The 26643-nt window shown below is 44.0% G+C and overlaps 2 protein-coding genes across 10 annotated transcripts; one reads left to right on the top strand and one right to left on the bottom strand.

Moving 5' to 3' along the window:
- Nucleotides 1–100: 100 nt before the first annotated feature.
- Nucleotides 101–14778, bottom strand: LOC310689809 (uncharacterized protein). Of its 7 annotated transcripts, none has more exons than XM_083467964.1 (6): nucleotides 14312–14778; nucleotides 9163–9309; nucleotides 5098–6972; nucleotides 3926–4051; nucleotides 1740–1859; nucleotides 101–349 (listed from the first exon to the last, which is right to left on the bottom strand). In XM_083467964.1, exons 1-6 carry the CDS (start codon nucleotides 14616–14618, stop codon nucleotides 312–314), a joined length of 2613 nt encoding a protein of 870 aa, XP_083324090.1. In that variant the 5' UTR covers nucleotides 14619–14778; the 3' UTR covers nucleotides 101–311. The 7 variants fall into 7 exon arrangements, with proteins under 7 accessions (XP_083324090.1, XP_083324086.1, XP_083324089.1 ...); XM_083467960.1 differs by having other exon boundaries at nucleotides 13706–14771; XM_083467963.1 differs by lacking the exon at nucleotides 14312–14778 and adding an exon at nucleotides 12749–13822.
- KBTBD2 (kelch repeat and BTB domain containing 2) lies at nucleotides 14117–26643 on the top strand. 3 transcript variants are annotated; one of them, XM_083468198.1, is made up of 4 exons: nucleotides 14117–14224; nucleotides 19035–19558; nucleotides 21591–21756; nucleotides 23936–26643. In XM_083468198.1, exons 2-4 carry the CDS (start codon nucleotides 19389–19391, stop codon nucleotides 25469–25471), a joined length of 1872 nt encoding a protein of 623 aa, XP_083324324.1. In that variant the 5' UTR covers nucleotides 14117–14224; nucleotides 19035–19388; the 3' UTR covers nucleotides 25472–26643. The 3 variants fall into 3 exon arrangements, with proteins under 3 accessions (XP_083324324.1, XP_083324323.1, XP_083324325.1); XM_083468197.1 differs by lacking the exon at nucleotides 14117–14224 and adding an exon at nucleotides 14255–14399; XM_083468199.1 differs by lacking the exon at nucleotides 14117–14224 and adding an exon at nucleotides 14857–14959.

Here is a 26643-nt window from a genome sequence, read left to right as displayed (position 1 = left end):
ACTAAGTTGCAGTTTCCAAACAGAAAACTTACTTGCTTCAAAGTTTGCCATTTCAAGTAAATGTTTGAGGCGCTACAATTAATATTCCGAAGACATCCTATTAGTGCAATTTTAAACTTTTATTTTGGTTAAATATCAGTTGTGTTATTTACAAAACCAAGTGCCTTTGTTTTGGTGTTCATTTTTTTTATACATTTTGTCAGACGTGTGCTCAGAAACCTTTACAGTGCAACTTTAATCTTGCCGAGCCACTTGCAACCGTTAAATAGGACTCATCCGAATGATATCTGGGGTTTACAGTTCAGTTACGATTATCTTCTTTTATAGAGAGATCTCCTTGTTCCACGTCCTGCACAAATGATATTAAAGGTTAATTATTAAGGAGACTTCTGTAAGCTGTCTTTTTATCCAATCACATTTTGATGGACACTGACCTACTAAAGGCGTCCGAGATTCACCTGCAAACCTTAGATGAGGCGGAGCCTAAACATGGGTCATGTGCAGGAGTAATGAGAAAGCAATACCTGTTTGGGGAAGCTCGCAGGACTCCTAAAAAAAATAATCTGTTCAAGAGCTCACCTGTGTGTTCCACACACTTTCTAAACGTTTGACTTGTCTCATGTCTTAAGTGTTAACTCAGTGCAAAGCCCCACAAGACAGCCAGTATTGTGGCACAACAGATATTTGCACCTCACTCATTCTTGCAGCTACAAACTCTTTGTGCAGTTGAACAGGCAACAGGGCAAAATGCAGCAAAAATAAGGTGAGTTTGCATGAGAAGCTGCCTTATACCATGTCATGACTGATTTGGTCCATCTAACTGGCAGCACTGGGCAGGATTTCAGGTAGAGAATACTCCCTGACCTACCTGGAGATGCCAAGGATTGAACAAGGTATCTTAAGTGCAAGGCAATGGGCCCTTCCCAATGCACAAAATACTTTTCCAGCTTGGTGAGTCAGAATACAGGCAAAGCTATAGCAAGCTGAGTATACAAAGTCACCTTAGCCAACACCTGAAATCAGGCTGCTCATCTCTTCTACATCCTACAAAGCAGGGCTGGTATTTCAGATATCCATGCTGTAGAGATTATAACATCAGATGGCTTGTATTTGCAACTCAGAAAGTGTCTGTGGCCTCTCTCATCATCAGAGATAAGCCAAATCACTATAGAAAAAGACCTGAAGATTCAGATTCATGTGCACTTTCATATTTTCCCAGACCATGTTTCAAATCCAACTTCCTAGGAGCGTCCCATGCACAGATTCACAGTGAAGTTCTCATACTAAGTTTTCCAGTTCTACTGACCAGCAATTTCTTCTGAGAATCTATTCTGGCACCTACACTCTGAAACCACTGGACTAAGTCTTAAAGTAAAGGTAAAGGGACCCCTGACCATTAGGTCCAGTTGTGGTTGCGGCGCTCATCTCGCTTCATTGGCCGAGGGAGCCGGCGTACAGCTTCTGGGTCATGTGGTCAGCATGACTAAGCCGCTTCTGGTGAACCAGAGCACCGCACGGAAACGCCGTTTACCTTCCCACTGAAGCAGTACCTATTTATCAACTTGCACTTTGACGTGCTTTTGAACTGCTAGGTTGGCAGGAGCAGGGACCGAGCAATGGGAACTCACTCCGTCGCGGGGATTCGAACTGCCAACCTTCTGATCGGCAAGTCCTAGGCTCTGTGGTTTAACTCACAGTGCCACCCGGACTAAGTCTTAGGTTAGACTTAATAAACCTACCCTTGTGTTGGGTGGCTTTGGGCTTCTCCCATTCTTCAACTTCTATGTCATGTCTTGTGTCTCTACGCTTATGTGGAGGCTTCCGTGCTTTTCTCTTTGGCATGCCTAGAAGCAAGTCACCTGAAGAAAAAGGGAACAAATATTTCTTCATCCAAAATATACCAGAGTTTGCTCCCGCAACCTCTTTCTCCCTCCCAATCCCTCTCCCTTTTCTATGAAGTCTTATCACAGATTTATCATCTGCTGTTTGGTTGAAGGGAATATGAAAACGCTTTAAATGATACCAGTTTTATTAACCCAGTTTAGACCAGAGAGCTATTTATTCCCTCCACTGATGAATTAAGATACAGTGGTGCCTCGCAAGATGAAAAGAATCCGTTCTGTGATTCTCTTCGTCTAGCGGTTTTTTCGTCTTGCGAAGCAAGCCCATTGATGGATTAGCGGATTAGCGCTATTAGCGGCTTTTAGCGGCTTATCTGCTGATCGGATCAGCTGATGAGCGGCTTAGAAAAAGGGGGGGGGGGACCCGCAGGAACTCGCAAGGCATTGTCGTCTTGCGAAGCAAGCCCATAGGAAATTCGTTTTGCGAAGCACCTCCAAAACGGAAAACTCTTTCGTCTAGCGAGTTTTCCGTCTTGCGAGGCATTCGTCTTGCGGGGCACCACTGTACATCCCCTGACCCAGCCCCTCTCTCCCAACTAACTTGAATGACTGATTATGCTATAAAGCTGGGTTTATATTGTTAATACTTTCATGGACAGCTATGGAGAATGGTGTGGATTAAGCTCAATTGTAGCAACACGGGCAACTTTCTCTCCTGCTATGGAAGGCAGGACTCGGACCAATGGCTTCAAGTTACAAGAGATTCTGACTAAACATCAGGAAGAACTTTCTGACAGCAAGAGCTGTTTGACAGCGGAATGGTCTCCCTCAAGAGGTTGTGGACTCTCCTTCCTTGGAGGTTTTTAAGCAGAGGTTGGAGAGTCATCTGTCATGGATGCTCTAGCTGAGATTCCTGCATTGTAGGGGGCTGGACTAGGTGAGCCTTGGGTGTCCCTTCCAACTCTACAACTCTATGAACTCTTGCCTTGTGTAGATTGGATACATTAAAAGGTCAATGACAATTAAGCGTAATAATAATAATAATAATTATGTATACCCCACTCATCAGGTAGGATTTCCCCAGCCACTCCGGGCAGCTGCCAACAGAACATCAAAATACAATAACTTGTTAAACATTAAAAGCTTCCCTAAACAGGGCTGCCTTCAGATGTCTTCTAAAAGTCTGGTAGTTGTTGTTCTCTTTGACATCTGATGGGAGGGTGTTCCACAGGGAAGGCGCCACTACCGAGAAGGCCCTCTGCCTGGTTCCCTGTAACTTGGCTTCTCACAGTGAAGGAACCACCAGAAGGCCCTCAGAGTTGGACCTCAGTGTCCGGGCACAAAGATGGGGGTGGAGACGCTACTTCATGTATACTGGACCGAGGCCGTTTAGGGCTTTAAAGGTCAACACCAACACTTTGAATTGTGCTCGGAAACGTACTGGGAGCCAGTGTAGGTCTTTCAAGACCGGTGTTATAGGCCTCAGCAGCCGCTCCCAGTCACCAGTCTAGCTGCCGCATTCAGGATTAGTTGTAGTTTCTGGGTCACCTTCAAAGGTAGCCCCACATAGAGCGCATTGCAGTAGTCCAAGTGAAGGATAACTAGAGCATGCACCACTGTCGAGACAGTCTTCTGGCAAGTAGGGTCTCAGCCTGCGTACCAGATGGAGCTGATAAACAGCTGCCCTGGACACAGAATTGACCTGCACCTTCATGGACAGCTGTGAGTCCAGAATGACTCCCTGGCTGCGCACCTGGTCCTTCAGGGGCACAGTTACCCTATTCAGGACTAGGGGAATCATGTGCATCATATTGCATATTTGCAAATAAGTGTGTTGTATTAGATACATTGACTTGAGCTGCATACCGAGTCTACATTATCTGTGCCAAATCCAGCTTTGCCTATACTTGCTTTATGTGTGCATTCAAACTGTTGTGTTGACAATGTGTTTTTTTCCTCCTTTGGGCCGTAACAGAGATAACAACCAAGTTTAGATGAATCGCTACCAGGACAGAAGAAAGTGCTTTGTGCCTTACATTTAACAGGTGCACTTTCTTAAAACATGTATATAGACAATGCCATACCTCTCTCTCTGCTTCTGATTACGGGGAAGTGGTCACCATGTACGAGGCTAGCAAATTTGGGCCTAGCTCCACTTTTCACCCAGTATTCAGCAGATGTAGTCCTCCCACCTTCCTTTTGTAGCCTTCCTGGGCAAGATAAGGAAGAAGAATCCAAGTCAGTCATTGTGTTTCCTGCTATTACTAGCCTTAATGCTCTCCACCCCCCTTGCCAGCGCCCCCCTCCCAACAAGCCTTCAAGATCATTTAATCCAAAAAGACTTATTGAACTGAATTCTACCACCGACATCCAGTTTTTTTGGGTTCTGGGCCGAGACATTTCAACCTTCAAGTACCACCATCTTACTGTCCCCCCCCCCCAGCCACTTCATGCACTGATTTAACTGCAGAGCAGGATCACAATCACATGTACAAAGATCTGTAGCAATACCAGTCAGGATCCGGCCCACAACTGACTATAAATCAGGACTGCAGCCCCTTTCAAGTTAGTTTTTGATAAGGCATTCAGTCTAGCCTGACTTTTAGTAAAGCTGTTACAAGAATAGATTGCATCAGAAGCACTTTCTAATTTTGTGTGCACTGTTTGGGGATTTCATATTAAGTTTTGGATTACATTTATTAAAACCTGATTAAATCCTTATTAAGGAGGCATATCAGTTTGTTTGTTTGTATGTATGTATGTATGTATGTGAGTGAGTGACAGAGAGAGAGAGATACATACATGCACCATATTTTTCGCTCTATAAGACGCAACAGACCATAAGACGCACCTAGTTTTTGGAGGAGGAAAACAAGAAAAAAAATATTCTGAATCTCAGAAGCCAGAACAGCAAGAGGGATTGCTGCGCAGCGAAAGCAGTGACCCCTCTTCCTGTTCTGGCTTCTGGGATAGTTGTGCAGCCTGCATTCGCTCCATAAGACGCACACACATTTCCCCTTACTTTTTAGGAGGGAAAAGGTGAGTCTTATAGAGCAAAAAATACGGTATGTATTAACGTACTGAATATACATTGGGACAAGAAGAATGTGGATCCCACATACACCAGTCTATTAAAAGGTACATTAAAGCTTCTGTTCCTGCCCCCCTTCCAACTGCCATGGCCCATTGTGTGTGAGAAAATGAATACTGCATTGTCCAAACATGCAGGAATGCCACTTGCGTGTTTGCTATTTACCTGAACTCTTTTGTGAATTTCTTCGTGCCTCAAGCGCTTCTAGTTGCTGGGATGTAGGCCTCTGCAGCCAGAAGCTGTAGTCGCCGAAGAGATCCTCAACTTGTTCTTGATCCTTCTTCAGTTTAGTTGCCGTTTTCATTTTATCTTGCACAGGCCAACTAAGGAGGTGTGCTGGCACAGCATTTTTTGGTACTCTCCAGATCACTTGCTGGCCGGTCTGCCTGTAAGGGCAACTTCTGGTGGGGGTCAAGGTTCTTCTGGAGCCTCTTTGATTCAAGTAGTCGTCGTTGTCCTCCTCCTCCTCCTCTTCTCCCTCTTCCTCCTCTTCTTCTGGTTCCTTTACCCAGTATTCTTCAGACTCATCTGCTTCTGATGGAGACAAACTCTTAGTAGCTTTCTTCTTGAGAGACTGGAGATGCCTTTTACTGGAAGTCCTGGGGAGAACACCCAGCTTGCCACATGGACTGGAAACCTCTTTGATCTTGACCCGTGAACTGCCCTTCAGGTTCTGGCTGCAGCTGGTATTGGCCTGTTCCATCCCCACCACTTCCTCATCTTCATTGAGGGAGCCTCCACTTTTTATTTTATCTATCTCCAAACCTTCGACGCTTTTCTTAAAGGTATACATATTCTGAAGCATGTAGTCAGAAGCAAAATATGACAGTGGTGCATCGTCCATCGACGAGTCTTCATCTCCAGAAGACATCTCATCCGAGGTAAAGCTAAGTACACTCGGACGTTTCCTTCGGGAGAAATGCGGATTGTAATTTGAGTTGGAATCCATGCTGTTTAAGCAAGCTAACCAGCCCTCAGGAGGAATATATTTCTCTGACTCGTCACACCACATGCTTTTTTCTGAAGTTGGCACGTGTTCCTCACTCACATCATTGTTTTCATTCAACTTGCGAGGGAAATACGAATCATTCATTATCTCCATGCCAGACGGAAACAGTTCCCTTTGCCGAACAAGGTTGGACGCATCATGAGGAGCTCTGGAACCACCAAACCTCTTCAAGCCAGATCTTTTCGACATCAAAGCCTCTTGCCTCGCACCTAACTGGTCGGGTCTGTTCTGTTCAGCCAGCTGCACTGTTCTGGCTTCGTCTAGAGGAGACTTTGGCCCATGAGTAGTAGCTCCTTGTTTTTCCAAATCCAGCTTTGATTTATATTGAGGCTCCGTCTCTTGCACATCTTCAACAGCCTCTTGCTCCTCTGGGTAAGAAATGCTCGGCACCAATTCAGTCTGTTCACGAGGCCCATAGGCAACGCCTTCGCAGGAACTCATAGCAAACATATCCCTTTGCATCACATTCTCCGGCACTGGTTTCTTCACCACATCATAAAGAGGAATTGTTTCTTTGAAGGACTTCCATAGTTGAATGGCGGGACCACCGCTGTTCCCGTACTCTATTCTCACTTCCTCTTTCTCAAAAGCGTAACCTGAGGGGGGAAGGCTTCGGAACTGTAAAGAACCTGCAGAGCCCTTGGCAAAGTCTCTCTCTGCAATCAGAGGAGATACAGCCCTCTCTGGCTTTTCCAAAGAGATATCAGCATCTTTACCAACACCAGATGAGACACAGGCCATGTTTCCCATTTCACAGTCTCTCACTTCTATACCATGATCCTGATGTTTTTTCGGTTTGCTTTCAGCCTGCCTAGGGTCAGTCTGAGTTTCTTTGGTCTCTGTTCGCTTGCCGGGATTATAGTGCCTGAAGCGTGTGGCTTGGAAAAACATGGGTGATGAGGGCGGAGGACCATTGAAATAGGGTCTCCTGTTAACTCTCATCTGCATGGGATGCTGTGGAATAAGATATCCAGGATACTCTTGAACAGGAACGGAGTAAAAGGGGAAATACGGACTCCCACTTCTTAAGCCTAAGAAGAACAGAAACATGCATTTTCCGCCAATGTACGTTTTGCCAAAGCAACCTTAAGATTCATTATTTCATAGAAGACATTCAGAGCTTTAACAAGACCTACTTTTGATCAGCAAAAGTTAAGTGAAATCCCTCTGTGATGTTCAAGGATGAAAAAAGGTTGCATCTATCATTACCAAAGCAACCTCTTCAGGTTGCTTCCGTTCCTTCTTGGCATCATGTAAAGAAATTGTGTTCTTGATTTCTGCCGCAATATGCACTGAATACAGCAGTTGGGGGAATCAAGAACAGGGTAGCACAAACAACCCCATAATGCGGGGAAGAGCCCTGTATTTGGAACCATCTGGGGTGAACTGTCCCATATGCTCTGCCCCACTTCCCCCCATCCCCTGGGGACCCTGCAGACGTCGGCTGCCAAAGGGGCAGCACTCAAAACTTGATAAATGCCTGGCTGTCAGGGACAACAGACCAGCATGGTCTGGAAGGAAGCCCTGTCCTGTCCTATATTTACACAACTGCATTTGCACCACAGCCATCCTGGGGTGCTCAGCGGCATTTGGGGATGACCCAACACCAGTGGCGTAGCGTGGGTTGTCAGCACCCGGGTTGTTTGCGCCCCCTAACCCGTGGATTTGCGCCCCCTAACCCCTAACCCTAACCCCCAGATGTTGCGCCCGGTGCGGCCGGGCCCCCCCCCCTGCACCCCCCACGCTACGCCACTGCCCAACACCTCCAGTGGATTGGATCACTCTGCTGAGCTGTTATTAATTATTATTATTATTATTATTATTTATACCCCGCCCATCTGGCTAGGTTTCCCCAGCCACTCTGGGTGGCTTCCAACAAAACACTACAATACAATAACCTATTAAAGCATTAATAGCTTCCCTAAACATTAAACATTAAAAGCTTCTCTAAACAGGGCTGCCTTCAGATGTCTTCTAAAAGTTTGGTAGTTATTTTTCTCTTTGACATCTGATGGGAGGGCGTTCCACAGGGCAGGTGCCACTACCAATAAGGCCCTCTGCCTGGTTCCCTGTAACTTGGCTTCTCGCAGCGAGGGAACCTCCAGAAGGCCCTCGGCGCTGGACCTCAGTGCCCGGGCAGAACGATGGAGGTGGAGATGCTCCTTCAGGTTACAAACTGAAGAGTCACATACTTTTCGGGTTTAGCCTTTTGGGGGAGTGGACTTGCCTAGAGAACATAGGGCAAGGGGCTAGCTTCTCTCCCATTGAGACAACTATTAATCTTGGGCATGTTCCCAATTTAAAGAGCTTGTGGGTAGTTATTTACACCAGTTGTTTGTCGGCTCTGGATAGACAAATGAGATTTGATTTCTCTAGTTCCCTGGAATAAGCTTCTTATCGTCTGTTCCAGGCTTCCTCAGCCTTGGCCCTCCAGATGTTTTGGGCCTACAACTCCCATGATCCCTAGTTAGCAGGAGCAGTGGTCAGGGATGATGGGAATTGTAGTCTCAAAACATCTGGAGGGCCGAGGTTGAGGAAATCTGGTCTGTTCAAATGTCTAGCTCTGAATGGGATCCTTTAGCTCAGGGGTGCTCTCTTATTCCCCACCCCCAACCAAGGGGTCAACCTTTTTAGGGTCAGGGGCGGCATTCCCTAGGTTGGAGCCTCACACTGTTGCCAGATAGGTTCAAAGCAAAAGTGAGATATAGTTTATTGAAATAAAGCAACTTGAGTAATGAAGTATTAAAATAACGGCTATGATAAAATTTGCTTTAGGGTTTTCTTTTTCTTCTTCTTACAGGACAACATGCAGAAGTTCAGTAGGTGAAGTGTTTTCCATCACTATTGCTTGTTACTGAAAGCTTTACCCATTGCGATTCCTCTGGTGTAAGCGGTTAACCAAGAGGAAGAGAGCACCCCAACATGGCAAAACCACAGTTGTAATTGCTGCAATCATGAAGGCCTCTGTAGAATTCTCTATTATATCACAGATAGCCAGTTAAACAAACTAGAACTGCCTTCGCCAACTTGATGCCCTCCAGGTGGTTTGGACTACAACGCTATTCAGTTCTGACCAGCAGAGCACCAGGTTGGCCAAGGCTGAACTGGGAAATACCAACATTAAATCCAAACCTGAATATAAACTGCAAGGCCAATGCTACATAATGGATTCCATTCTTATTTCATCCGTGGCCCAATCTGTACCTCTTCCTCAGCCTTACCTGCTGTAGGGATGCCGTACGGGTTGTACATTGGGCCAAGGAACCATGGATTAGGGAAAGGTTGCTGTGCCGTCGGTTGTGCGTAAAAAAAGGGCCTTTGGTTTGTGGAATAGGGTCCGTTTTCCGAGGAAGCTTTCATTTTGTAGGCTGGAAAATAGAAAAGCAGCACTTAAAAACACACACACAGAGACAAAAGCCACACACACCACCTTTGTTAAGTTTGTGGACAGCCTGGGTTTTCTGGGGATGAAACAGATTCAACACTCCCCATGGAATGGTGGTTCTATTACGCATTTAAAGGACTCTGGCAGGGCTCAGGGAACAGGAAACAAATGTTAATTTCTATGTTATCTGGAGAACTTAAGTTGATGAGCGACTGGGGTCCCACCAGTACTCTGTTCTGCAGTGCAACCGGCTGCCTTGTATGCAATGTTAATGGCTGGGGAAACCCAGCCCAATGGGTGGGGTATGTATGTATGTATGTATAAATAAATAAATAAAATTAAAGAGAAGCAGAGGGAAAGGCTGGGAGGGGCATGGGCTTGATACCCATTCATCTAGATATCATTCCCCTGTTCTTTTCCCCCACATTTTTGGGGAAAGCCCCTTTAAAGTAGAGAGCCTTAAGGGGGCTTTATGGGACAGGCAGGTATTGACCATTCACTAGGCTCCCTTGTGACCTTAAAGCCATTCTTGCATTTAGGATAAAAACAACTTCAGCCTGACTTATCCCTGCAATGTTCAGAGAACTCTACCATTTATTATTGGAAAAGTCCTCCAAACAGTTTTTTGTGAAACCATGTCCTTAAGCCTCATTGCTCTCTGTGGATCTTATGCCATAAGTGCTCTATTTGGTCACACAAACATACAAGCAAATACTCTTTCTCCTACTTTAATAATCACCTTTTCCACTCAAACCTGACTATTTTGTGCAAACTATTGTAGAGAAACCATAAGTATTAGCAGAGACTATGGCCACTGCTTAAATACAATGCTAGAAATGGAAAATGCATATACAGTAACTTTGAAAGAATACATTTCACATCCCACAGATACATTATAGATCACTCCTGTGCATGCTTCCTCAGAACTGAGTCCCGTCAATTTCAAAATTTCAGTAGGACCAATTTCAAAGTATACAGGGCACAATGTTGACCCAGATTGCTTAATGACTAATCAGAAATACATCTATTTCTAAAATGGCAGAAGGCTATTACAGTGAACACACCCGTCTTGATTCATTACAGTCAAAGTTCTCTTCTTTCTTCCTAGGCAAAGACAATAAATCTCCCATTACCCCTCAAGTATCATTACTGCTGTTGTCAGCATTATTTCTAGGATTTAACACATACACAAAACTTTAGCAGTAACTGCCCACATGATAACTTATCCAGGATACCTCGTTCAAACTATAGTTTTGTATTTTTAAAAAGGGGCTGTAAGTTTATAAACATATAAAAAACACGACAGGAAGAGAAATACGCTTATTCAAAGGTAACAAAAAGCCTACAAACCTCTTCTGAAGCCCAGACAGTCCAACAATACAGAGAATTCTTTCAACAACAGGCCATCCTCTTCCAGGCCTCCACTAAAGCTCTCACCATCTTTCTACACCTTTCTATAAACCAAGAATCCCCACCTTCCAATTGCTTTTTACTCCTTAAATGCAAGCTCTACGAAGCCAAGTCATTCCTGCCCTTCCTGTATTTGGCCCCAAACCAGGTATCCATGCTGCTGCTGCATCCGAAGACAGCCCAGCAAAGAACTAATTGCTAACACCTCTCTCCTCTCTCTTAAGCACAAGCCCTTCCTCAGCACAGCACACCTGTAGCTAATTGAGGCCCTTTCTTTAAAGCAACAGGAGACTTACAGCTAACAGTCTGGTCCCGTGCAAATTTGAGTGCATGGAAGTTGATTAATTTTTTCAATGGGCTGATGCACACTTTACTTTGCATAAGGTATGGCTGCTTAAAGTTAAAGCTATGGTTTTCCCAGTAGTGATGTATGGAAGTGAGAGCTGGACCATAAAAGAAGGCTGATTGCCGAAGAATTGATGCTTTCGAATTATGGTGCTGGAGGAGACTCTTGAAAGTCCCATGGACTGCAAGAAGAACAAACCTCTCCATTCTTAAGGAAATCAGCCCTGAGTGCTCACTGGAAGGACAGATCCTGAAGCTGAGACTCCAATACTTTGGCCATCTCCCTGGAAGACTCCCTGGAAAAGAGCCTGATGTTGGGAAAGATGGAGGGCACAAGGAGAAGGGGACGACAGAGGACTAAGATGTTTGGATAGTGTTCTCGAAGCTACCAGCATGAGTTTGACCAAACTGCGGGAGGCAGTGGAAGACAGGAGTGCCTGGCATGCTCTGGTCCAGGGGGTCACGAAGAGTAGGACACGTCTAAACAACAACAATGGCTGCATGCATTCACTCACCCTCAACCTATAAAGTTCAGGCTTATTACTTAACACAGTAAGGCCAGTGACCACTGCATTTCATTTGCACTTTGATCCTACACTCTGCAACCAGTAAACTCATTCTCATGTCTCCCTTACTCTGCATAGGGTCAGGCTAACAGAACCAGTCTGGGACCCCTTACCTAATGAAGTTACAGTTGCAAGTCAATGACAAAAAAAGATCGTGGGATATATTTGCCACCCCTGCTAGGGCCATTAAGGCAGCTTTCCAACAGAATGCCTGACCCCATTCACCCTAAAAAGTTCTACCACTTTGGACTGAGTGCCTCTGAGCATGTGCAAAGCCGCCCTGGGGGGAAAAGGAAGTTTCGATGACCTAGTGTCGAAAGTTCCCCTGTGCATGTACAGACTTTCCTTCATGGAAAGGATGCTCAGTCTGCTGTTGGGGATCTGGTGTCCTACACCTTGCCTCCAATTCAATCTCCCTGCCTAAGATGCTGATTGTTTCCCTAGTCCTCATCTGCTGAGAGAACCTAGGGTTAAAATAGGGTAAATAGTGACTTAACAGAATGCAAGGTTCCATGTAGGCATCAGAGAGACTGAAACACATCCTGCAGTCTGGCTCAATACCACCTCCAAAATGGCCTCTTTCTTTCCCTTAAGGACAAGAGCTATGTAAGGTAATACAGTGGTACCTCGGGTTAAGTACTTAATTCGTTCTGGAGGTCCGTTCTTAACCTGAAACTGTTCTTAACCTGAAGCACCACTTTAGCTAATGGGGCTTCCTGCTGCTGCCGGAGCACGATTTCTGTTCTCATCCTGAAGCAAAGTTCTTAACCTAAAGCACTATTTCTGGGTTAGCAGAGTCTGTAATCTGAAGCATATGTAACCTGAAGCATATGTAACCCGAGATACCACTGTACAGCATGCATGGAATGCATTCAAAGCATGATGCACGTGCACTTGTACCACATAATTTGCTGCTCACTGTCCCAAGGTGGAACACTTTATTGTGCCGGTGTGAATTATGGCAATGCACAAACAGGAAGCAGCAGCAAATGTGGTTAACATGGGGAGTTTTCTGGAGCATAGCTTTCCACCAGTACTGTACCTGCAGTCAGCTAAGAAAGTAATATAACTGGCCAGGGCTGTAATCCTCTGGCTACTTACCTCAGAGAGGAAGACTCTTTGAATGGATGGGGCTTACTTCAGAGTAGGAGAAAATAGATATGTAAATTCAGTGCTTTTCCCCCTGAAAAAATGCCTAGGGGTACTCTCATTTTCCTACTCATATTGAAATACTGCCCCTCAATGAGGCTAAACTTAGATTCACAAAATGTTTAATAATAATAATAAATTTTTATTTATACCCCGCCCTTCCCGGTTTAAAAATCGAGCTCAGGGCGGCTAACAGCAAATATAAAACATTGTTTAAAATGCGACTTAAAACAGAATAAAACAGCATAATATACAACATAAAATGCTGCATCTATATCAATAAAATTCAAAAATTCAGGGGTCATTTTTTTTGGGGGGGGGAACCCAGTCAGTAGACATCAAATGATCACCAGGGTTAACTGGCCAAGTTGGTCCTACTAGGGCCAGCAAGGAGACCAGGGAAGAATTTAAATGTGGGGTCCCAGAAAGGGTTTCTTCATAGAAGAGGAAAGGGAAAAGGGAATAGAGGATCAGGCTAATTCAGATTGAAAGCCAGGTGGAATACCTCTGTCCTACAGGCCCTGAGGAAGGAGATCAAGTCCTGCAGGGCCCTGGTCTCATGGGACAGAGCATTCCACCAGGTTGGAGCCATCACTGAAAAGGCCCTGGCCCTGGTGGAGGATAACCTGGCTTCCTTAGTGCCTGGGACCTTTAAGCTATTATTATTCATGGACCTTAGGGTCCTCTGCGGGACATACCAGGAGAGGCGACCCCGTAAGTACGAGGGTTTAGGGGTATGCGTACCCCTGCATCCCCCCAGAAAAAAAAATCACTGTGTAAATTTATGGTCTGTTGGCAAGCCCCATAGAAACATTCCCTGTATATGCAACGTAAATAATGCACATTAGGTTTGGGGTTTATAACTGTTTGCATGGGTAGCTGGGGACACCTCTCCAGTGTACTGTGTACATGTAGAATACGGTTTCAAAACCGTCGTTTGTGTTTCTGAGGGCAGGAAAGACGCTTTCCTTGGTTTCTCCACAAGGGCTACTCTCACAATCATTTCTTGCACCTTGCAGGTGGCACCAGGCGGCTGCAGTTACATCAGCCGGCCGGCAGGGGGCGCAAAGCAGGGAACAGCCTCTTCCGCCAGGCGCCCGAAGGCGCGCTGCAAACAGCGCGCTGCATTCTGGGAAGGAGCCTCTTTCCCCGAGAAGCGGCGGCGGTAGGGTGGAGGGAGGGGCGCGTGCGCACGAAGGGAGAAAGGCCGCGCCGGGCGGAGGCGGCCCTGCCCATGCGCGAAAACATTTCCCACCCACACACCCAAGCTCCGCCTCCCTGCCATTTTTCTCTCTCTCCCCCCCCCCGCCTTCCGAGCATGCGCAGGAGGGCGGGCTGGAACGCCGAGAGGGTGCGCCCGCGCGCGCTGCGCTCCTTTCAACGGACGTCGGGGCGGGCAAGCAGGCAGGCGGGCGGGCGGAGAGCGAGGTAAGGCCTCCCGCGCGTGCGCAGCCACCCTGTGTGTCCCTCCGCCCCGGGCCCCTTTCCCTCCCCCATCCACCTCCCCCCCCTCGCCTCCTTCCGCTTTCCTTTTCGCCCGGGAGGATCCTGAGGAGGGGAGGAAGGCGACGCGGCCGCCGCGGGAGGGGAGAGGGTGGCGCAGGTTTGTGAGGGGCGTCTGTACTGTGGGTGCGGGTGAAGGGATGGCGAGCGGCCGCCGCCGCCTCCAGTATCTCCTAGGCCTCTGCCGGCCCTTCCGTGACAGGAAACGCGCGCGACCCCCCCCCTCAAAAAACAAAATCCGCCATAGACTCCTATTCTCCCCCCCCCCCACGCGTTGGCCTGGACAACCGCCTTCAGGAAGCGGCCTGGGCTCCTTCATGACGGGCTTGAGGGTGGTCGGCACCGGCTTCCGCGGACGGTGATGGGGGGAGAGGAGGAGGAGGAGGAAGGCCGCGGGGGGTGGGGGTGAGGTGAGGCGCCTGAGCTATGGGCGAGAGCGACGTGTGTGTCTTTGCGTCGGTGTGTTGTTCTCGGGGGCCCACGCGCCGTGAACGGCTCTCCCCCCCCCCGACTCCGCCTCTTGCGGCGACGCGACTGGAGAGTCGGTGTTTCCGGGCGGGGGGGGGAGCCCCGCGGAATTCCCCGCTCAGGGCCGCCGCAGCGGCGCATCCTCCGCGCCTGCCGCCTCCAATGTCAGGCTCTGGGCAGCGGGCGCCCAAGGTCTTTGTTCAGAAGGGGGGGCGGAGGGGTTGCTGTTTCTCTTTTGGGGAGGGGGGTGCGTGGCTTTGGGGAGGAAGGGGTGTTGTGGTGGGTGTGGAGGTGAAAGCTGATGAGTGGGCCTGGCCTGGCCTGGCCTGGCCTGGCTTAGCATCGCATCCAGGTGAAGCCATGGTCAGGGTGTCTGCTTTGCTGCATCCTGACGCCGCTGCATAAAAATACAGTGGTACCTCGGGTTACATACGCCTCAGGTTACATACTCTTCAGGTTACAGACTCCGCTAACGCAGAAATATTACCTCGGGTTAAGAACTTTGCTTCAGGATGAGAACAGAAATTGTGCAGCGGCGGCAGGAGGCCCCATTAGCTAAAGTGGTCCTTCAGGTTAAGAACAGACCTCCAGAACGAATTAAGTTCTTAACCCAAAGTACCACTGTACTGGTTTTGGGTGGTCATCCTTACAGAGCTGCTATTTAGAAACACACCTTGTTCCCCTCCCGGGATGAGAAAAGCAGGTGGGGTTTTTTTTTTTTGACACCACAGCCTCCTAGCGGAAAGAGGTTGGTGTTGCTTAGCAGAGAGGGTGAGGATGGGATTCCGCTCCCCCTCCTCCCCAAAAAATGAATTGTAGGTGTAAAGTTACAATTAATGATGTTGAAATGGAGGTACTTAATTGAAACTGAGCAACAGACTCCTTTTGCTTCTTCGGTTTTAGTCTCGATCTCTCACACACACACACATAAATTTAATGATAATTTATATTGGCTTGGCATAATTATATAGTTGCATTGTGAACTTGGCATGTAAATGGATGTTTGGGTTGTAATGTTTTGAGATTGGTGATCAGGTTACTTTTTCACCTGTTCTACATAGAACAGATGCAAATTTTAACTACTGAGTTGAAGTAACAAGTTCAGTGTTTGCAGAGGTGTAAAGAAATATATTGTGCATTTGATATAGCTGTTGCTGCAAGAATTTTTTTGTGGGGGGAGGTAGGGAGTGGGCATGGCATCATAGGGCTTGCTTGGCATTCTTAATTTTGCCAGGTTTAGTGACTGGTGCTATTGCTGTTCCCAGGGGCTCATATTTCAGCAATACTATGTGTTTCTGTGCTGGCACTACAATTCATATCGAGCTTTAATTGATATCTTACTTTTTAACAGTGATTATTGGCTGGGTTAATAACCGAGGATCAGAAGGACAATTCATACAGCTTAATTTCAGATGATGGTGTTTTAATAAAAATAATATAAAGTGCAGTTCTGTATATAGGCTTTAAAAGAGAAATAGTTTTGAATAGGATTGTGTGTGTGATTTATAACATCTTGCAATTCTTGTTTAGAAATCAGATTTCACTTGATCTGAAAGGCTGAAGGTTGGAGAGTTCAGTCTTGCAGAGTCATCCTATTTGGAAATTTGAAGTGTATGCCATTTGAAGTGTATGCCAGTATAATACTTACAGAAACCACAAACAGGGCCTTTTTTAGCCAGAACTTGCCTTTCAAGTGGACACCGTTGCCATTATGAGAAACAAGGGAGGTGTTCCGGGTGAGCACCAGCACTTCTTTTTCTAGAGAAATAGCATGGATCATAAGAATAAGTGATTGGTGATGGTAGTGATCAGAAAAGGTGTCATTTGGTATTACAGAGGGATCCGAACTGAAGTTTGGTGCAGCTGAGCAGCCTTGTTAAGACATGCTTGAAAGAGTAGCATTTGAGGTTTGTAGGTGTATGGGAGTAGCTGAAATAAATGTTGTCTAAAAGTTCAAAATAAGTTCAATGATATGGGAAAGTAGTAATGTGTATTATATAAATGTAAGCTGTGTCGACAGAGATAAGTTGGACAAGTTTCTGAAATGAAGCTACCAAATTGTGTACAAGTTTTGATAGGATGTACTGTAACTGGTTAGGCTACAGAACTCCCAGAAGAGATTTAGAGATGTAGTGGCTGTCTGTGCATGAGCCAGTAGTTGGTGTTGTCACAGTATAGTTCTAATAAAAGAAGTATTTCCAAGACTTTAGGAGTAGTAGTATTTGGCTACATTTGAGCTTTGGTATTCTTTTTTCCTTAGTACAGTGGTGCCTCGCAAGACGAAAAGAATCCGTTCTGTGATTCTCTTCGTCTAGCGGTTTTTTCGTCTTGCGAAGCAAGCCCATTGACGCATTAGCGGCTTTTAGCGGCTTATCTGCTGATCGGATCAGCTGATAAGCGGCTTAGCGGCTTAGAAAAAGGGGGGAGGGGAAAAAACCCGCAGGAACTCGCAAGGCATTGTCGTCTTGCGAAGCAAGCCCATAGGAAATTTGCTTTGCGAAGCACCTCCAAAACGGAAAACTATTTCGTCTAGCGGGTTTTCCGTCTTGCGAGGCATTCGTCTTGCGGGGCACCACTGTATAGTTCTAATAAAAGAAGTATTTCCAAGACTTTAGGAGTAGTAGTATTTGGCTACATTTGAGCTTTGGTATTCTTTTTTCCTAAGCACTATGGTTTAAGAAGGATGTTTGGAGGGAATCAAAGGAGTATGTATGTTCTACTTGTATTTAGTAAACAAGCTAAAAACTTTGAAACTGCCAAGTTTGCCTAATACTGTATTATTAGGCATCCACCCATTGTTATTAATGAAGTTAAAAAAGAGACATTTTTTGACAGAAAAATAAAGCACTGGAATTTTTTCTTCTCCACATCACTGCTAGAAAACAAATAGTATAAGCAAAGGTTGAAAGCATTTAGCTTTCAAGTTATGGAGACCTTGCTGGTGTTTAATGGGGAAACGTTAATCTTGATTAGGAACAGGCTAAGAACCAGCTGCTCACTACCCTTGAATTGGAAAGTGGCTTGCCATGACAGTGAGCCCCACTTTCTCAGTGGTGATGGCAGTATTAGAAACTGAGATATGAAAAGTCAGGAGCTAAATGGCACCTTAAACCTAGGTTATCGGCACAACAACTGAATGTCTAGGCACACTTTTTTATAACAAGAATACAAAGCTGAAACTGAATGAACTGCAGCTAAAATATTATGTCCATTTTTCACATAGTATAGTCCTTTCCCTGCTCACCCTTCTAATATTCTTAAGAGGGATCTTCGGAGAGTAGCTGGAAGTGGGGAGACAAAAAAAGGCCCTCTTTTGCTTCCACTCTGCAGTTTTAATCTGAAATCTTCGGCATAGTACTGCGCCCAGAGCTCAGAAACTGTTTGCACTAATGAAATTCCCTGTCGCAAAATGCACCTAGAACAATGGGAGTTTTGAACATTGGGTGGCGATCTCCCCCACAGTTGGAGTAAACTTGAACCAGAGAGGACAGCTAGGATAGGCTGCTGAGATTCTCATAGCATCTCTATTACCCAGTGCAAAAACATGGGCCACCCTTTCTGTCTCCACCAGTGTTAGAAACTGGGATAGGAAAGCTATTCTCCACATGACGCCTGGTTGTGTGTGTCAAAAAGAATGGGAAAAGGTAGTCTGACAGTAATGAGCCAATAGGGCATAGGAAGTGGTCGTAGCCCCCTCTGTAGGATTTCCACATGCGTAAACTAAAATACTTGAATGTGACATTGCAGATGTCGTTTCATCTTGATTGAAATCTGTCTCAAATAATGTTAAATATGTGAAATTAGGTGGTACCTCTCAGCTAGCCTAAACAGAATTAGAGAAATGTTTACTGTGTCACAGAGATCACAAAGCTTCTGTGGTATAGATTAAATCCAGAGTCCAATGACATTTGTGGCCATGTTAAATATTGTGAAGAGAGACAAAAACTTGATCCATTATTGCAATTATTAAGGAGACATTGCCAGTACTAGGAGAGGGAGGACCATTTAGGACCACAATAGATGGGTTTAATAACATTTCTGCGCTGCTACTCCTATCCAATGCTTCATTTTAGTTCTAGGCATTCTTAAATCATCAGAGGAGTTGAGAAGGCATCAAATGTGTTCTTCACTGTTAGTCTTTGCATTTATGAATGGCCTTCATAACAGCAACTTTATGGTTTAAAGTAGCATACCAAACAGTGTTCTAGGCAGAACAATGGTAGAACAGGCTTAGAAAAATTGCTGACATGATTTTTTTTCCTTCTAGTCACAAGTGATTGAGAGATGGTTCAAGAAAATCTACCTCACAAATTGCATTCATTTGCCCATGAACTGCATCACTGGAAATCTGAACAGGAACTTGGCGGTCGTTCTTGAAAGTCTCAGGCGAATGGATGGACACCAAGTCAGTTTATTGCATCCAAGGAGTGGGTTGCCATCTGAAGTATTGATTCAACAGTCCAATCTATCATTGCTGAATGTCTTAATAAAGTTAGCAAAGGATTCAAATATCCCTTGTAGTTTCTTCTGAGTTCTTCAAAAAATGGTTGCTTGACCTCTTTCCTGCTGAAGTAAAGTGGCTTCTATAACCTGTTTCTGGAAATATTAATGGAATGCAATCATGTCTACCCAGGAAGAAAGGCAGATCAATACGGAATATGCTGTATCCTTACTGGAGCAGTTAAAGTTGTTCTATGAACAGCAGTTGCTAACTGACATTGTTTTAATTGTTGAGGGCACTGAATTCCCATGCCATAAGATGGTTCTTGCTACATGCAGCTCTTACTTCAGGTATGTGATTAAAGTAGTGTTATTTCTTCCATTAAAATGTATTCTGTTCATCTCTTATGTCTAAGACTACAGTATATAATATAATTTTAAAATGGTTCTACTGGGTAATTTGAAGTGAATGGAGTTGTGGATGTGGAATAGCTAAACGGGGATGTGCAACTACTTTGATGGGTTCACAAAGTGTGGAATATCTATTGTAAGAGTAATGTTTGGGTGCCAAACATGACATTTGCATTATGGAGGGAAGCTTGGTTAATGAAAACAAGGTCTGAAATGTCTCCAGCTCAATTTCACAGAAGGAGAAGGAGGTCTTTCTTCTTTTTAGTTTTGAGGTTTGCAAAGTTTTTTTTCTTTTTTGAGCGGGGGGAAGAGAGACAACTGCCCCTCTTGCATTAGATTTGCGTGTGAACAGATCTAAAGTGTGTCTGTGCACATGCGTGCAAAATCCCATTGCTCTGTTGTGTGTTAGGAAATAAGGAGGCATGGAAATAGAATAGTCACATGAAATAAGAGCATGATTCCACTATTCCATGGCAGGTTAGGGAGAAGAGTGCAGTCTACTTACAGGAGTAGCCAGTGGGGTCCTCCAGCTGTCGTGGACTGCAACTTCCATCAATCATTGTTTACAATTTGCCATGTGTATGTAGTCCATAATTTACAGAAAGCATTGCACACTGGCTACCACTAATCTAGAAGACTTAGGCAAGCTCGAGTGCAAATTGACCATGGGGAATATGCCCAGAGTTCTGGCTCAATATCTGCTGTGATGTTTATTGTACAAGAGCAAAATAACTTGTGCAACTAATATCTTTATAAATAAAAATAGCTTATACATATTGTAGAAGATGTTGGGATATGCTGCATTTTCCATGTGCTTTGTTCCATTGTGTATTTGAAACTTCTGGTATGGTTGATATCTCAGTGAGTATTAATGAAATGAAATAAAAGCACAGTATCATTGGCTCCTCTTGGCTTTCAGTTGTGCCATGTGTACCAAGACATACTGGCAATTCCAGCCCTTTGGAAAACTTGAAACTTGTCCCAAAACGAAATGATTTTCACACCAGTAACATGGAAGTACTCAAGGAATACTAACATCAAACTAATTTAAATTTTATGCCTGTGTGTCTCTGGTGACTGGATGAAAGATGAAGTTAAAATTACTAGAAAGTTGCAGATGAGTGTGAAATACTCAAATGAAACTAGTTTTAACTACAGGAATCTGCAATTTTGTGTATGTACGACTAAGTGTTCTGGTGCTTACTACAAGCCATTGACTGATGTCAGAATGTGTTTGACCAAAAAAAGATTTTGACCATTGACAGTTGTTCTAAACAGGAGATTTTGAAAGTAATAACTGTTTTTATACTTCAAAGAAGGGCAGAATGGTTGGATTTCAGTCAGCATTGCTATTATGGGAGAGATACCATATTTTCCCATGTATAAGACAACCCCTATTTTTTTGAACCCAAAATGAAGAAATCTGAGCCTCTGTTGCCAGAGCCTAGACCACATGAGCCCGGGTCGCCCCCACCAGAGCCTGAACCCAAGCCCAGACTGCTTGCACCAGAGCCCAAACACAAACTTGAGCCCATGCTGCCCACACCAGAGTCCAAACCCAAACCCTTGTGTATACACCCCTGCGTATAAGATGACCACCAATTTTTGACTACTGTTTTTAAAGCAAATTTAGCTAAACATAGACTTATACACTGGAAAAGATGGTGTATCTGCTTAATGTAACCTAAACACAGAGGAAGTTGATATATAGCATTTATTAATATGTTTTCTAAACTGATTTGTACCTCAATAAGATCAGGGAGTCCACTTGCACACAAACTGGACAGTAGCTTATCCATGAAACTGGATGTAAATAGTGTGAAATCCCAATCCTTGGAATGCAGCCTTTGTGAACCATTTAATAGTTCTGAATGCTCTTATATGTACTGAATTTTATCCAGCTCCAGGCTTCAAAGAGTTGGAGAAAGTAAGATAGAAGCTAGAAGTTAATGTATTTTGTTTTATCTTTCAGGGCTATGTTTATGAGTGGGTTGAGTGAAAGCAAGCAAACGCATGTCCATCTAAGGAATGTGGATGCAGCCACTTTGCAAATCATAATAATTTACGCATACACGGGTAATTTGGCAATAAGTGACACCACAGTCGAACAGCTTTATGAAACAGCTTGCTTCTTACAGGTAGGAATGTTATATGCTAACTTTTCTAAGACCCTTTAAAAAATGTATCTTTCTGAATATTTAACTTTTTACTTTCTTTTACATTTAACAGAAACTGCCATGGAAGTATTTGCATTTTCTGCCCTAATGGTGCTACTATAAACTAATTACAATCTATTTCTATTTGGTTCAAATGAGTTTGCTCTCCATTACATCCTTGTAGAATTAAGATGTAAAATTGATGTATTCATATAGGGCAAGGATAGCTAACCTTCAATTTGAGAGACTAATGCGGCCCTCTAAGCATTTTTTTTGGCCCCTTAAGACTGCTGATTTTTGGTAATGACAATTTAACTAAGTTGTGCTGCACTGGGTGGAGCCCAGTGTTCAGAAAGGGGTGATTGGTCATAGGATTGATCATTTGAGCAGAGGGAAAACAATAGCCCTACTCCTCTATTGCCCTGCATGGATGCCACTTTCAAAGGGTGGCCAATGGTGAATGGGTCCCCCAGGCCGCAAAAGTTTAGCTACTCATGATTTCAGGGAGCCATGCACTTTGCACTGTCCTGAGCTTTCCAAAGGGAATTTGCAGTATAATTAATTTTATATATTTAATTTGTTAATCTCTTTACAACCAAAATGCAATATAACAGACCAATTAAAAATAATGATACACATTAAAAGTGTTCAGCCACAGAAGCCATTATAAAACACAAATATCCCTCCCAGTAATGGCCAGATACATACCTAAGTACACCACCTTAAGGCCCACATACCTGGAATAATAAAATAATGTCTTAGCACGACACAGAAGAGATATTTGTGAACTTCCCTAGGAGAGCATTGTACAACTGAGCATTGTACAACTACTATAGAAAAGGAATTTTTTATATGATTATCTCAAGAGACTGAGGAAGCTTATAAGGGGAGTGATAATCTAGAGGTACTTGAATACATTGCAGCATTCTAGGATAAGGGGCAGTAGATAAGTAAAAGGAAGTGGAACCTCCCAAATTTGCATCTGTTGCCTTGTTATGGACATCATTACTACCTGAAATTGTTTGGAGACTGATGTTTACAGCTAACAGTTGAATGACTGTATTAGCCAGTGAACTAGCAGAAGGTTTGATTCAGCTTTTTCTGTTCAGTGCCATCCCTGCAGAGATTGGAGCTGTCTGATACCTAGTGAGGTGGGAAAGCAGGGATTTTATTTTGTTTTGTTTTGAGGTATGTAACAATTTGACCAGCAATAGGGAAAACCTCTCTCCCTATTATCTACAGAGATAAATAGGGAAGACCCCTGATCATTGAAAGATGGTCAGTTTCTTCAGTAACCAATAGACTTTGGCCTTTGCAGATGAACTGGGGCACTTTCTCCCTTTCCTTTTTGTGAACAATTGTATGTTGTACATCAGCCAGTATGTTTAGGCACATTCTGTAAATGATCCCTTCACCTTTGTTCAGTAGAAGTTGTTTCTTCATTTCATTGCTATACAGTGGTGCCTCGCAAGACGAAAAGAATCCGTTCTGTGTTTCTCTTCATCTAGCTGTTTTTTCGTCTTGCGAAGCAAGCCCATTGACGGATTAGCGCTATTAGCGGCTTTTAGCGGCTTATCTGCTGATCGGATCAGCTGATAAGCGGCTTAGCGGCTTAGAAAAAAGGGGGGAGGAAAAAAACCCGCAGGAACTCGCAAGGCATTGTCGTCTTGCGAAGCAAGCCCATAGGAAATTCGTTTTTCGAAGCACCTCCAAAACGGAAAACCCTTTCGTCTAGCGGGTTTTCCGTCTTGCGAGGCATTTGTCTTGCAGGGCACCACTGTACTGCTTTATATTTTTAAGAAAAAATCTCCAATCAGTTTTCAACCTACATTAAAACATCAAATAAAGTATTACACTATAAAGCATTACAAAAGAAGCTCAAATGCAAAATATACAGTCGAAGCAATGTAATTAACAGGAAACTAAAATATTTTCTTAAAGATTTCAAAATAAGACATTACAAAGGAAGGTGAAGTATAGAATACACATTTAAAACACCATAAATGGCAAGAGAATAAAATATTATCTTAAACAGAATAAGTTAAGGAGAGGTTGCTTTTATAGAAATGTAGGGAGATTTGTTTCTTTTCCTGTTTCTTTTTCTTTTCTGTTGACCTTAAATATGAAGTTAATGTAAGCGTTGCATTGTGTTTTATTGCAGGTAGAAGATGTGTTACATCGTTGCAGAGAATACTTAATTAAAAAAATAAATGCAGAGAACTGTGTGCGGCTGTTGAGCTTCGCTGATCTTTTCAGCTGTGAGGAGTTAAAACAGAGTGCTAAAAGAATGGTAGAACACAAGTTCACAGCTGTATGCCACCAGGAGGCTTTCATGCAGCTCTCACATGATCTGTTGATAGATATTTTGAGTAGTGACAACTTAAATGTGGAAAAGGAGGAAACCGTTCGTGAAGCTGCTATGTTATGGCTGGAATACAACACAGAATCTCGATCACAGTATTTGTCATCTGTTCTTAGCCAAATAAGAATTGATGCGCTTTCTGAAGTTACACAAAGAGCTTGGTTTCAAGGCTTACCGCCGAACGATAAATCGGTAGTGGTTCAAGGATTATATAAATCTATGCCGAAGTTTTTTAAACCAAGACTTGGAATGACTAAAGAGGAAATGATGATCTTCATTGAAGCTGCTTCTGAAAACCCGGGTGGTCTTTACTCTTCAGTTTGCTACAGCCCACAGGCTGAAAAAGTTTACAAGCTCTGCAGCCCTCCTGCTGACTTGCATAAGGTTGGGACGCTTGTAACTCCTGATAATGATATTTATATAGCAGGGGGGCAGATCCCGTTGAAAAATGCAAAAACTAACCACAGTAAAACGAGCAGACTTCAGGTTGCCTTCCGAACTGTGAATTGCTTTTACTGGTTTGATGCCCAACAAAACACTTGGTTTCCAAAGAGTCCAATGCTGTTTGTTCGTATAAAGCCATCCCTAGTTTGCTGTGAAGGCCACATCTATGCAATTGGAGGAGACAGTGTAGGTGGAGAGCTCAACAGGAGAACTGTTGAAAGGTATGATACTGAGAGAGATGAATGGACAATGGTAAGCCCACTGCCCTGTGCGTGGCAATGGAGTACAGCTGTTGCTGTTCATAACTGCATTTATGTAATGGCACACAACCTGATGTACTGTTACTTCCCCAGGTCAGATGCTTGGGTTGAAATGGCTATGAGACAAACTAGTAGATGCTTTGCTTCGGCTGCTGCTTTTGGGGATAAAATATTTTATATCGGAGGCTTGCACGTTGGCAGCAACTCTGGTATAAGACTCCCTACTAGCACTGTAGATGGGTCTTCCGTTACTGTGGAAGTTTATGATGTGAATAAAAATGAATGGCGAATGGCAGCCAACATCCCTGCCAAACGATATTCTGACCCCTGTGTCAGAGCTGTTGTAATTTCCAACTCCTTATGTGTCTTCATACGAGAAACCCACATGAATGAGAGAGCAAAGTATGCCACCTACCAGTACGATATGGAACTTGACCGGTGGTTCTTGCGCCAGCATATATCTGAACGGGTGCTCTGGGATTTGGGGAAAGACTTTCGGTGCACTGTGGGAAAACTATATCCATCTTGCCTTGAAGAATCCCCATGGAAGCCTCCACCGTATCTCTTTTCACCAGATGGAGCTGATGAGTTTGAGATTGATGGAGAGATGCTGACGCTGCCACCTGTATAGCTCCCAAAATTAAGAGACTGCATGCCTATAACTGGTTATCGTGAAAACTCTTTGAGAGAACAGGGCTGGAATATGAAACAATAAGCTGTCTTGTATGTATGCCCTATTTAACATTTTGTGGCCATTGAGTGTAAATCGGTGGAATTTATAAGCAGATATGCTTCCATAATCTGAAACAATCCCTCTGGTAGCTGATGGGATCTGTATGTATATTGCAAGCTTAAAGCATCTGCTTATTGTCTAAATTTTTAGTCTTGTGAAGACTTTTAGTTCAGGAAACTTTCACAAAAGCAGCTTCTATTTCTAGGATGGTATGTTAATTGCTCAAAGTATCTTCCAGTTATATTTGAGTGAGTTCTGGAAATCTTTGTATGTGCTAGTTATTATAGATTGTGTGGCCTAATGGAATGTGCTGCACCTATTACACAACAGCCGTGTTGGTATAATAATGCCATGTAAAGAGAGAAACAAATCCCATGGATCTACCTGTGGTAGGAAGGGTAGATCTTCCAATTTACGGTGACATGCAGGGCAAAATGACTGCAGGCTCAGTCAAGCTGTATTATTATTATTATTATTATTATTTTATTATTAGGTGCATGTATTTTCACTAACTTATACCTGTCTATTTAGAATACAGGTCTTCCGAGCAGCTGGTAGTTTGCCAGGTGTGAACTTACGTTGCTGGGCTTGCAGTAAGAATTGCCAGCCCTACCTAGTGCGGGTCTGTGTGGAGCTTTTGCTCAGTAAACAGTTCCACATTCTGTATTTCAGAAACAATGGCTCATGCATATTACTTCCTGCTGCTTATGTCCCCCTGCCCCAATGTTAACCAAGATATAGTGTGGATTAACCAGGTTTTTATTTTTGTTAATTTAATAACAAGCATTACTGTAGTGTGACTGTGTATAGATATCCCTTAGTTGTCTCTCTTTTGTTTTTTTTTGGGGGGGGGAACAATTTTTTTTTTCAGGAATACTCTGTGCAGGAGAGCAGTTCAGTAGTGCTGCTCTGGCATTAATCCCAGGAACCACTAGCAGTAGCGGAGCGCCGCCAATCTTACATGAGCACAGGTGCTTCATGACGGATCATACTAGCATGTTCAGCTGCATCATGTTCTGGCACTGTATTTTGAATGATATTAATTTATTAAAAAAAAAACCTGAGTCAAA

The sequence above is a fragment of the Podarcis liolepis genome (assembly GCF_965112155.1).
Source record: "Podarcis liolepis genome assembly, chromosome: 12".
Lineage (NCBI taxonomy): Eukaryota > Metazoa > Chordata > Lepidosauria > Squamata > Lacertidae > Podarcis > Podarcis liolepis.
This window is presented reverse-complemented; position numbering and strand designations above follow the sequence as displayed.

Excerpts from the sequence above, each read along its gene's own strand:
- LOC310689809 (XM_083467958.1), bottom strand. The coding sequence starts at position 14,618 with ATGAAGGAGCCCAGGCCGCTTCCTGAAGGCGGTTGTCCAGGCCAACGC. Across the intron at positions 9,310-14,311 it reads GAAAAGGAAAGCGGAAGGAG|CCTACAAAATGAAAGCTTCC; the intron begins GCGAGGGGGGGG and ends TCTATTTTCCAG. Across the intron at positions 4,052-5,097 it reads AAATTCACAAAAGAGTTCAG|GAAGGCTACAAAAGGAAGGT; the intron begins GTAAATAGCAAA and ends TATCTTGCCCAG.
- KBTBD2 (XM_083468198.1), top strand. The coding sequence starts at position 19,389 with ATGTCTACCCAGGAAGAAAGGCAGATCAATACGGAATATGCTGTATCC. Across the intron at positions 19,559-21,590 it reads ACATGCAGCTCTTACTTCAG|GGCTATGTTTATGAGTGGGT; the intron begins GTATGTGATTAA and ends TTTATCTTTCAG. Across the intron at positions 21,757-23,935 it reads AAACAGCTTGCTTCTTACAG|GTAGAAGATGTGTTACATCG; the intron begins GTAGGAATGTTA and ends GTTTTATTGCAG.